The following is a 12351-nucleotide window of genomic DNA, read 5'->3' as shown; positions in this document are numbered from 1 at the left end:
AAGAAATGGTTTTGCAAAAGATAAACACGGCCTCATCTTACCTAAAAATCCTTAAAAAATAGTGGGGATTAAAAAAAAAAGTGGTATTGGTTCAGGGGAAAAAGAATAAAGGACATTTAAGCATAAGGGAAAGAGCGTGAAGGGAAAACTCAGCATTTTAAAAGGACAAATTGTTCATACTTAAGTATTAGGAAAAACGTAGCAGAAGCGGTCTGGAGGAAGGCCGGCTGCCTGCAAGAGCCGGAGCGTTGATTATTAAAGAATAAAACGTGAGGTACGCGGGGGGAAAGGCAGAGCGAAACCGATCAGCAGGGAGAGCGCGGAGGGCGGCAGTGGGGTGGGCAGGCTCCGTCCGTCCCAGGGGAGCTCGGCAGGAGCCACTCTGCAGCAGGGCCCTTCTCTGTCCCGCTTCGCTTCTGTTTCCCTTTCCCCTTCCCAGGGACCGGCTTGGGATCTCTGCGTGATGCCGCGAGGAGCCCCTGTTTTTGGGAGCTGGGTGGGTGATGGCAAGGTGCGGGCAGCGTTGACTGTAGGAGTAATCTAAAAATGTCGCGCGATTTCACACTGCATCTCTTCAACCACGGCAGCCTGGCTGGGCTTTTAAAAAAATCCTTTGTTTTCTTCGTCAGGATAGATACTTTATGATGAAGTTCTGTGTTCAGCCTCTTTTGCTTGCTTGTCACTGCCTGCTTTCCTTTCAGCCTTTACTGGTTGTACGTTTAGCTGATTCTCTTTGAGAGATGCCTAGAGCTATCTATGTTTACTGTTACTGCATGTATATAAATGTATGTGTATAAGTGGGCATAGGTGCACGGGTTTATCCATATCTATATAACTTACCACAGGCCACAAACTTGTATTTGAGTGCTATTTAAGCGTGCATATGCATGCAGATATATGCCTCCAGACAGGCACGCATTGTGTAGTAGACTGGAATAGATAATTCCACAGAATGCAGGAATAAACTGAGCAGCTCGGAAATCAGTGAGAAAAAAAGAAAGACAAGACAAAGAAAGAAAGAAAAGGAAGAAAGAAGGACAAGACAAAGAAAGAAAAGGAAGAAAGAAGGACAAGACAAAGAAAGAAAGAAAAGGAAGAAAGAAAGACAAGACAAAGAAAGAAAGAAAAGAGAAGAAAGACAAGACAAAGAAAGAGAAGAAAGACAAGACAAAGAAAGAAAAGAAAAGAAAAGACAGAAAGAAAAGACAGAAAGAAAAGGAAGCCTTGCTTTACTTAGTGTCTAAACACAAAGTGAGTTTTTGTCTCAGCGATTAATCTCCCTAGGAGCAGCAAACTAACTATCCTAAACTTGTATTAAAAGCCAAATATATCTGTTTTTTAAAGGAGGAAGAATGTTTTCTTACGGTAGAAAATGAAATCAAATTTAGTCACAGGCGTTTGTAAGTGTGCAACAAGGTCGGATGGCCAAAGAGAAATAGTCTGCACACACACACATATCATTAGGATACGGAGCTGTATGCAAACGGGGGTTAACGCCTGCCTCTTTTTGATTAGAAAGAAAGGAGCCGGCGGGGGGGGGGGGGGAATAAGTTTTAACAATCTCTTGCGAAGTCCATACGTTGTAAATCCAGCCGCGTTACCATACTAGAGGAAATGAAAAAATGCTTCAGTTTGAGAGGACGAGTCCTTTATTTCCCTTATTGGATATGTTTCATGTGTTTTCCCCAACACTCCGGCTTAAGGACATGCCTTCTGAAACACAAACACACGCAGAACTCGCACACGCAAATGCAGAGAGACAGATAAGATATGTATTAGATCCTGACACTTACGGGGTGGGGGGAAGAGCAGGAGAGAGAGGGAGAGAGAGAGAGAGAGATCCTCCTACCTGGAGCCATAGATTGCAAGATACGTAGTGTTACCTGGGGAAGTCAGAACAAGTAAAAACACATTGAACTTCAGGGCTCTATGAGGCAGTTGATCGAGATCAGTGCTTGCTCATTTTCTCCCTCAGACTGTCTGTCTTGGGTTTTTGTTTTACCGTTTTGAGCAGCTCTTTCTAATTTTTCCTCCCTCTTTAGCTTTCATATCGGAGCCGGTTTCGGTCACCATGGCTCTGGGAAGAGCTGCTTATCTGCACGGTGTTGATTTTTTACAGTTCGGCCGGCTTTGCTCCTGGGTAGCTTCAGCAATGCTCTTGACTGGGATTTAATCGACAAGATCAGTTCGACTTTTTGTGAAATTTTTATGGCTCAGTCCATTCTCTAGATCATGCACAGAAACTTTCGGAAGTGGATTTTCTACGTGTTTCTATGCTTTGGAGTCATCTATGTCAAATTAGGGTAAGTCCTTGTGCACGACAAATCTCCTTGGCTTTTGGGTCACGTTATTACAGAGTTGTGAACAAAATGTTGCACAGGAAAAAAAAAAAAAATAAAGCCAGGTTATTATTGCCCTCTCCCCGCCCCGCTCCCCCGGGTGTCCAAGCGGTGGCAGCCCCCAGCAGACGCCCGTGTTTCTCCCGGGTCCCGGGGCAGCGCGGCGGGGCGATGCCCGGCTCCGGGGCTGCCCAGCGACGGGGCGTTCCGGCAGCGCCGAGCCTGGAGGGAGCCGGTCGCGGGTGATGACGGACCCTTTTATTTTGTACTGCTTAAGCGAACTTAAATATTATCTCTGGCGTTCAACACCCTAAGGAAAAAAAAAAAAAAAAAGCAAGCAGCCTGACAGAGTTAACTCAGCCGCTGCTGCTGGGACAATAGAGCAGAGCTTAAGTATTAAAAAGGCGAAAGGGGCGGGAGGAGGGGAATCCCTGCTCTGAACCTGCACTCAGGGATTTGTTTTATGCAGGCCTAGACACAATTTGCGTTTCTATCCATCACACGGACGTGTTGAAATTAACTTGACAACTGACTGGTCCGGCTACCTCCGCGCTGAAGAGCCCGGGAAGCCGAGCGGGCTCCGCCGAAAGGACCGACTCGGGGGCCCGCAGGCCGGCTCGCAGCGGGGGCTCCCGGGAAACCCGCTGTTTGCTCTTCGGTATTTGATCACCGCGATCGAGATCACTCTGTTATTTTAGTTGCCAAGTTTCTCCCTCTCTCCCTCTGCCTCTCCCCCCGTACCTGTATGCCCTTATTAATATTGCTCGTCGCAGTAGGCTGACTTGAGTTGAATTTCCACATTCCTGAGCCCCAGCCGAGTCCTTACCTGTCGAGCTACAAACTCTTTAAAGATCCTGTCTTTGCATAGCTGAGGGATTTTTTTTTAATGATCAAGAATGCATAAGGTGAGTTGCAATCCAAAAACGCTCGCTTCCCGCCTTGAAATCAATAATCGATACGGGTAAGAGGGGGGCGGAGGCAAAGGGCAGGCCCGAGAGGTGGAAGAGGGGGGACAATTTCCCGAAGGGACGGGCGGGCAGGCCGGCCGGCCGCGCGGCGAGGCGCAGCACCCCGTTCCGTTCCGGAGCGGGAGGGCAGCGGCGCAGCGACAAACGGGGAGCTGCCCGGCCCGCCCCGGCCGGCCGCCGGAACCTGCTGGGGCCGAGCAGCCCGCCCGCCCAGCACGCCCGCCCCGCCGCTGCCGCTGTCCCGGGCACGATGCGCGGCGGGGACAGCCCCGTCCCCGCTGTTAGCAGCCCGGGCAGCGGCGGGGAGGAGGGGGCTGGCGGCGGAAGGGAGGGAATCTGCAAGAGAGAGCACGCCAGAGCCGAGGATTAAGGTTTCACCCCGGGGGGGGGGGGGGGGAGCGGAAATTAAATCGGGCTCCTCGGGGATGAGAGGGGAAGCGGCGCTGCCCAAGCAGGGTCGGTGTCCCCCACCGGGAGCTCCCCCTGCCAGCTCCCTCCCCAGCTGCGGGCAGCAAGGTCAGGGCTGCCTGGTTTGCAGGGTGCCGGCGAAAGCCACGGGCTGCCTTCCGGAGGGTCCCCAGCAGGTCGCTCGGCAGGCACCAGCCGGTTTGCATCCCTGTGTGTTTGCTTATTTATTTATTTTTGGCACGGCTCTCGGCCCGCCCCCACAGCCGCAGGTGCCGTCGCGGGGGCTGGCGAAGCAGGCGCTGCCCCGCAGGCGACCCGCGGAGGATGCGCGGACGCGGAGAGGGCGTGGGAGACGCCCTCTTCGCTACCCTCTGCCCTGCCCCGGTGAGGAGCCCGCGTCCTGGCCGACGCACATGCCCGGGGGTATCCCCAAATCCTGCCTGCTGAAGACAGGAGGGTGTTTTCGGTGCTCTAACCTCTGCGGGGCTACATACCTGCGCCGCCTTTTGTCGTAGCTGGGGTCGGCAGCGATGGGCTCTCTCGTTCTCCAGGCTCAGATTGACAGGGGTTTAGCTGAAAAGTGAATTTGGTGAGGTTGTGTATCCATAAATTAAGCGATGACGGATGCACCCCATCTACTTCAATAGCTGGAGGACTTCGTACAACACATCCCTCACAGAGAGGCAGGCGAACTCGAAGAAAATGCTTTACAAAATAAGGGTAATGATATTGCTATTCGCTTTCACTGCGGTTTTATTTTTAAAGGGAACAGAAGATTGGGCACAAGTTACAGTCTAGAAAGCAGATCTCTTTTCGAAATTGGTTGTGGCTGTTTTAGAAGGGGATTCAGAGCAAAAATCGCAAGAATGCTGTTGGAGTGAGCCTGGAAGTAAAACCGAGCGGACAGCAGGAACAGTAAAAGCCCTTACAGAAACTCCATCAGATCCATCACCATGCCTGTAAGGCAATGAGGATACTTCACTTTATCTGAACAATAGGAGAGAAATTTGCTCTGAGATCCAGGGCTACTTCTAGGCTAGGCATGTGGGATGCAATTATTGCCTCTTTCATCAGCTACTGGAACTACCATTTTGTTGAAACCATATCCTTTGAGTGTAATGATACCTTTTCTAGTGAACTCTTTGCATGGAAGAGGGGGGGAGATGAAGTGAGATAAACTGTAGTTTGTCTTCCAGTGCATTAGGTTTATTTTGCAGCGTGAAGGGGAGAGCCATTGTGTCAGTGATAGCAAGAGGCTTTTTTTTTTTTTCCCCTGCGGACCACGTGTTCATGTCTTAATAAAACGTGCTAAAAGCTCCACTTTCAGTGGCTAACAGGAGACCGAGGGGAGAGAAAATAACGCGATACATAAGTATTCACCCAGCTATTGGACGGGGCGGGGGTGACATAGCAAGGTACCATAAAGAAGCCTCTATGTCCAGTTAGGAGGAGAGAGCAAGATCCCGCTCAGGTTGTCCTCCCTCTCGGGGAATTCCCGTTGTTCCGATTTCTATTTTCTACCCCCTGGAATAGAGGGGAATTGCTGGAGAAAGACGCGTGAGGTGAAGCATCCCTTGGTATTTCTGTCGATGACGTTTCCGTCCAGGCACCGAAGCATAAAGCATCTGCAACCCTGCAGACTCCACGTATCCCCTCGCGAAAATAGATCACATCAAATATTGACCTGGGCTAGCGGTAGGATTGAAACAGAAATATTTCCTGCGAAGATCGCAGAGCACTCGGCTCCGGTTTAATTAATAAATACCTCGGAAGTTAAAAATCACAGCTGTACCACAGATGCAAATTACAGCGGATGCTCTGGGGATGAGTGATGTGACCTTCGGAAAGACGGAGCGGCGGGCAGTGCCCAGATCAGGGCTCTGGGGGCAAACCCCTCCCCCCCCCCTTCCATCTTTATCTTTTCTGGAGGAAAAGAAGAGGAGGCAGCCGGGCAGCGCCAAGGGGAGCGGAGAGGACCCCCTTCCCCCGCGGGGAGGAGGTCAGGGCGCGGTTCGAGGGATGCAGGCGGTGGGAGCTGGCGCTGCCCAAGGGACAACGACAGGTGCTGACCCCCCTTCGGGGGGCGGCGGGAACGCTTCCTCCGACCCCGTGCGGCAAAGGCGAGAGGAGCTGGGGGGGCACAGGGCTGCGGGGCAGGCGCTTCCCGGGGAGGCCGGAGCACGCCGCTCCCTCTCGGGACTCCTGGAGATGCTACGGCAAGGAACCGGCCAGCCAACCCCGCTCCCCGCCCCGACGGCGAAGCTCACCTTGGTTTTGCGGCGTTTGCAGCAAACGCCAACGAAATCCAGCTCCCCTCTCCCCTCCCCGGGGCTGTCCGGCGGCGGGGAGCCTGGACGCCCGGCCCGGCCCGGCCCGGTCCCGCGGCAGGCAGCGGCTGGGGCGCAACCTCGACGGTGGGCACCACGTGGCAGCACCGGGAACCCCGACGAGGCCACGGAGCTCCCGGGAGGAGACCCGCGGGATTTACGCTCGGAGCCCCGGACCGTGCGGCTGCCGTACCGGGGCTGTCTGGCACCGTCCCCCCCCGCAGGACGACACGCTCCCCGGCACCTCCGTGGACACCCTCCGTTGTGCTGCTGTCGCCGCTACTCCTCGCCCTCCCCGCCAAGCAGACATCCGTAAATTTTAAGACACTCATCATTCCCCCTCTTCTTTCCCCTGGCACTAGACTTGCAGCTCGGTGAGCTACAAGAAATACCCGGTTCCGGCCAGAAAGGAGTGCAGCGTGTTGCCTGCCAGGCGTACCTTCAAAGTTCTTACTGGCTTCCGACGTGCTCTTGTGCCGGACACTCTGCAGGTTTGGGGTAAGAAAGAAACCACAGCTGGGAATAGACAGATAAAAGGGGGGAAAAAAAGAAAAGAAAAAAAAGAAATACTTGATTCTTACCTGCTCTGCTTAATTTGCCTGACTATGGTGTCGGCAACCATTTCAGTGCCGTTCTGCACCTATTTTGTCCAAAATACACGTGTTTGTGGAAGAAGAAACGACAGATGCTGAAATGCCCGTATTAGGTGTTACTAACAATATCGTCTTCTCCAGTACCACATCATTTTATTGAAGGGAATATATTCGGCTTCAATCAACAAAACAAGCGCACTTCTTGCTGCCCCCGGCTGATACACGTATAGAAACCATTTGAATGGAATTTAGCAGGTTATTGTTATCATCATCATCACCATTATTATTAATTTTCTGACATAATAACCGGCTCGTGATTTTAGAATAAAATTTAACTTCCCGAAGAGAAACAGCACGATTTGGCTTCTTTTATAAAATTTCCTCCCACCACACAGCTAAGCTGTGGATAAACCCAGCTTCAATCCGAAAACTGTGGAGATTGGTAAACCGTCTTCGTTTCAGCTGGACTGGGTCAAACTCTGCCAGCACCAGTTCGAAGATACCCAGCGCCAGCATTTACTTTTCATTTTTACAATTCACTTTTTTTTTTTCTTTTTTCTTCTTCTTTTCCCCAGGCATATCTTTAAAAACAGACGCACATTTAAAAATATATCCGAAGCCGAACAAATGCTAGAAATAAAACTTCAAAAGTCGCTACCCGTTCTCCTAGTTCACGTTCAGCACAGCTGCCCCAACCACAGCCTGCATGTCTGAGAGGGAGAACGGGCATTACAGGACATACGCATCTATATGTTTATCTATACATATATACACATACGCACACACACTTACAGAAGTAAAATACGACGATTTTAAAATCTTAAAGAACTCTAAATAAGACGAATCTGGGATGTAAATAATCGTTCAAAGGCTTAAGCTTCTGTCTCTTGTTAATCGAGATTAGTGTTTCTCAAAAGGACGTTGACTGTCCCAGCGTCTGCACTGAACTTACAGATGAAAGTGGTTAAATGAAACCAAACCCCGGGAAGATTTTTATCGCATATTGGGCGGCAGACAACGTTTTTACACCAATTCTGCAATTCTCGTTCTATCGGAAGAAATATTTCGTTGTGTCACGGAGACAGCAGCACCCATGTGCCGGGACTGGTTAACTGGAGGAGGTGTTCCCAGGGTGTCTGGAAGAGCTCTTGGTTAAGAAAACTCCTTCAGTCATTAACCAATTAACCTGAGACGGACATTTACAAACCCTACGGACCGAGGAGACTTCGGAGCCCAGTTCTTGCTCATTTCGGCTGCATTTGTGCTAAATTACCTGCGGTGTACGTTTCTCTTTCGGGCTTCGTTTTCAAACCCTAACCCCGTCATTCGCAGCGCACGTCTTTCCACCATCTCTCCCACCACTAAACCGTCTTTTTTTTTCCCTCGGTGGAAAAATAAAAAAAAAAAAAGGACAAACGCCCAACGAGGCAAAGATGAAGAGCACGTGTCTTCTGCACGGTTGGGGCTACACGGAGCGAGAGGCTCCCGCCCGCCGCAGCGAGGAAGGGTCGAGCATCCCCTCGTCCTAGGGCGCGGCGGTGCTGAGGGGGTAGGAGCCGCCCGGCTCGGAGGAAAGGCAGGGAAAAGGCAACTAACCTGCCGGGAAACGCCTGTTCGGACTGGCATCTTTTCAAGAAGGAGAGAGGGAGAGGGAATAGAGGAGACGACAGCTCTTCCTGCGGAGAGGTGCGGGAACCCGGGAGCCGCCGGCAGACGCTGCCGCCCCGGCGAGGCGCTGCGCCCCCTGCTCGCCCCCCTGCACCGGCTGCTTCACACCAGTCCTTTCCCTCCCCTTCTCTCACGCGAAATCCAATCTGGAAGCTACGAGTGTGCATGTCTTTATTTTTTATTCAGGCGGGCTACGACAACATATACGCTTTTTTTTTTTTTTTTTTTTTTTTTTGGAACGATCCCCCTGAAACCGGAGCTTAATTTTCAACACCGGGGACAAGAAGAGCCAAACCCCTGCCGAGGCTGGAGGGACAGCGGAGTCCTTCGGGGAAACTAGGGCAGCCGCCCATAATAAAGCAATTAACCGAGAGCGGAGCTGGGAGCTGCCAGCTCCTTCAGGATCTCTCCCAGGGCGAGCTGAAAGGGTGCCACGGCAGACGCAGGGAGCCAGCCGCCCGCAGCCCGCCGAGCGAGAGCTTTAAAAATGCCCCATGAAGCGGGTGAGGAGCGTTTGCACAGCGAGGAGTACGGAGAGGGCTCAGCCAGGGAGCGCGGATTCATTGCAGCCCGGGCTAGATCAGTGTCTCTCCATTGTCATCCTCCCCTTTAAAAAAAAAAAAAAAAAAAAGAGAGAGAGAGGGAGAGAAAAAAGTAGGCGGATTGCAGTGACTGACTGCCCAATGGCAGCCCCGAGTCTCAGGAGAGTTACAGAGAGAGAGAGGGAGAGAGAGAGAGAGAGGCACTTTCTGCCATCCAAATCCCTTAAACCATCCTCATTCCAACACGAGAACCCACTGTAACAACTTCCAACCACTGAGACATGACAGGCAGGAGCCCAGAGGCAGCAGCAGCAGCGAGAGCAGCAGCAGCAGCACATACTCTGCACAGGGAGCAGCATTAGCACCAGGGGAATACTAGACACAACAATACAAACAAACAAACAAACAAACAGACAAAGCCCCCCCAAGCCCAAGGGACTGGATTCCAACTCAGATTCAAGCCACAGCTGACACCAAAAAGGGTGGGGAATTACGACCAGGGGGGGCCAGAAAGGAATAACCAAGGAAGCGAACTCCAAGAGTGTAAACGGGATTCAGCCATGATCCTTTTTTCATCTCGCAGTGTGTTACTCTCAGTGTATTACCCTCAGATTTTCCTCATCCTTACCAGTGGGAGTTACCTGTAAGTGATCCAGATTTTTTTTTTTTTTTAATACTGTTTGAAATGACCCCGCTAGCAGCTACCTAGGGGCAATGCGCAAAGCAAGCAGAGGGAGCCGGGAGAAGCCAGCACGGGCGGTAGCTCCGTGCAGTGCGTGGTGGTGAGGATGGTGGTGGTGGCGGTGGCGGCGGCGGCGGAGGTGCTGTGCTGGTAGCGGTGCTGGCGCTGCTGCTCGGACCCTGCCGAGGGAAGGTGCACACCGCCAGGTAACTCCCGGGGCTGCCCCGCCGGCGGGACCGGGGCCCGGCGCGCCCGCAGCGGGGGCGGCGCACCTTGGAGGGCGGCGGGGCAACGGGGCACGGAGCGGTCGGCGTCTTCCCTGGGGACTCCGACCCCGACTCCTCCTCCTGCCAAACCGGAGATGGGCATCGCTTCGCGCTGGCCGGGGGAAGTGTGTTTCTGCGCGGAGATCCCGGGGAGCGGGGGGCTGCTGCAGCCGGTGGCGAGCGCCCAGCCCCGTAGCCCGGGGAGAACCCCCGGCCGCGGAGCCGCCTGCTTGCCGGCTGCTTTTGCTCCGGAGGGATCTCCAGTCCCGCAGTTAGAGCTGGCTCCAGGACCTTTTCCTTGTGAGGAAGGGGGTGGAGGTAGGGGTGGGGGAAATGAGAGTCGGTGGGTGGGACTGCAAGGAGTTTCGGTCTCTTTTTTTTAATATCTATATCTGTATCTAACGTTGCGGTGGATAAGTAGCGGCTGGGCTAGTCCGTGCGGGCTGCGGAGAGGGCGTCCGCCGTCGTGCTCCTGCAGGTCCCCTGGCAGGTCTCTGTCCCCGCCGGGCGCCGCGTTAGAGGGTCGGGGGTGGCCGTCGCGGCCCCCGGGCCGTCCAGCCGCGGTGCCGAGGGGAATCGGGTCCGGCCGGGGCTGCACGCCGGAGCCCCGAGGGGCTGCCGGGGAGTGTCAAGAGCTTCTGCTCTCCCGCACTCCGGGCGAGACCTGACCACGTTTAGGGCAGACGTGGGGAGAGGAGGGCGCTGGGGGCGGCAGGTCCCCCGGCCAGTGAAGCTGGTTTAAAACGGACCCTTCTCCCTCTCGCCCTGGGACACGGCGTGCCTCTCCGTGCCGAGACTCGGGGATCGGGCCCGGGGAAGCTCCGGGAAGGGCAGCGGCCGGTTCGGGTCCGGCCCAGGCTGCGCGGGGATCGCGGCAGAGGGGCTCACCTCGGCTCGGGCGAGCTCTGGACGGTGATGGGGAAAACCTGCCTCGGTATCACCGGCCTCGGATGCCGGCTCCGGGCGGATTTCCCTTCTCCCCCACCCCCGTGGCGAGCTCAGCCCTTTTGGCACCCCAGAGGGTGCAAAATTTTAGTTCCTACCCTTGAACTGAATGTGGATTTATATATCTATACATCTTAATTTTTTTTTCTGTATGTATGCACGGGAGCACATGCACATAAACAAGCACATGTGCGTGCGTTCCTCTGTGTGTGTGTATTTTCTGTGGGCTATGGAAAAGTATAACCCACCGCTATGGAAGAAAAGTAGGAATAAATCCACTCATAAAAAGAAACTAAACGCCTATTTCTACATTCTTAATTCTTAATGAAATGCACATGCCTTGGCTACCGATTTTTAAAGGCTCTTGATTTATGGAAGCACGTTAGGTTTAATTCGGTTGGAGGCTATTGATTAAATCAAATAGCCAGAGCTGCCTGTTTCTATTCACAGGCGGGATGTGTCTGCTGGTAGGTGACCAATAGCTTGTAAAAAAAAAATTGCAGTGCTATCTCTTTTTGAAAAAAAAAAACACCAAACCAAAAAAAACCCAAACCAAACCCAAACCAGGAGGAAGGAATCGTAATAAATAAATAAATACACCCTTTTAATATAAGCGTAGCCTTATTTTTCTCAAAACCGTAGGAAATTACTATCCTACAAAGTTTTCCTTCTATAAATAGTTCAAATCTTGAAACAAAAGTTTTAAACCGCACACCAGATGCTGGGATGCTAGCGGTTTCCCTTGCTGTGTGACATAATTATAAGGTCCGAAAGCAAAAGCTATAGAAGTATAATAATAATACTAAGGCGACTGCTGAGGGGAAATACAAGGGAAGCAATGCCTGCTTTATTTAGAGCGAACTGCTTTGGGATCTTTTGAGCGCTGCCCCGCGACAATGAGAAGTTGTTGCGGATAAATAATGCTCCCTCGCCTTTCCCTGTGCCATCCCCAGTTCATCGCCTCAGCGGCAGGTCACTCGGAGCTGGACCCGCGGAGTCGGAGCCGAGGTGGCTATTGCAATCCAGCAGAGCAGAAGGGAAAGGGATCAGGAGGTGAAACCCAACAAAGCGGAGCCCCAAACCAACGCGCACCTCTTTCCATCCATCACTCCAGAGGGACGGAGCCGGCTGCCTCCCCGGGGAGACAGCAGTGCGCCCGGGGCCGGCGGAGAGAGGCTGCCCGGGCCCCCCCTTCCCCGCTCCCCGCCCTCCCTCCGTGCCTCCCCCGGCCGGGTTTGCTGCATCTCAGCTGTATCCCTCCCCCATCGCCCCCAGTAAGCGGGGAGCAGCGGTGGGGAGAGCCGGGCACGCTGCGATGCTTCGCCTCGCTCCCGCTTGAAAGTTAAAAGAAAGAGGAGTTATTTCAGTGCTTAATGGATAGTAGCCTAGCGAACTTGTGGTGTTTATCTTGTGGGTAAATATACTTCTCTGGCTTACTAATGGTAGCTTTTGAAGATTAAAGCATAGTAGAGCCTGTTCGAGCATTATCTTCTGGTGTCTTTTCTGCTACCCTCGCTCTCTGGAGGGGAGGATGCTTCCCAAGCTGCTATTTAGTGAGCTCTCATGGACTGTCAATGGTTATGTTAATTTTGCCCGAGATCTCTATCATCTTT

At 52.9% G+C, this 12351-nt stretch overlaps 1 protein-coding gene across 6 annotated transcripts in view; it reads left to right on the top strand.

The window, feature by feature from the left end:
- The first annotated feature begins 224 nt into the window (after positions 1–224).
- WNT7B (Wnt family member 7B) overlaps positions 225–12351 on the top strand; it is a 99583-nt gene continuing 87456 nt past the window's right edge. Inside the window, exons 1-2 of one of the 6 annotated variants that reach the window (XM_054812792.1) lie at positions 225–274; positions 2120–2303. In XM_054812792.1, the coding sequence (XP_054668767.1) occupies positions 2233–2303 (71 nt within the window). In that variant the 5' untranslated portion in view covers positions 225–274; positions 2120–2232. Of the gene's footprint in view, positions 275–1922; positions 2304–3644; positions 3679–3849; positions 4436–8639; positions 9489–9686; positions 9734–12351 lie in introns of those variants that run through there. The other 5 variants (XM_054812791.1, XM_054812797.1, XM_054812793.1 and 2 more) reach the window with 5 other exon arrangements.

Source organism: Grus americana, chromosome 1 (assembly GCF_028858705.1).
Source record: "Grus americana isolate bGruAme1 chromosome 1, bGruAme1.mat, whole genome shotgun sequence".
NCBI lineage: Eukaryota > Metazoa > Chordata > Aves > Gruiformes > Gruidae > Grus > Grus americana.
Note: the sequence above shows the minus strand (reverse complement) of the source record. Positions and strands in the feature narration are given on the sequence as shown.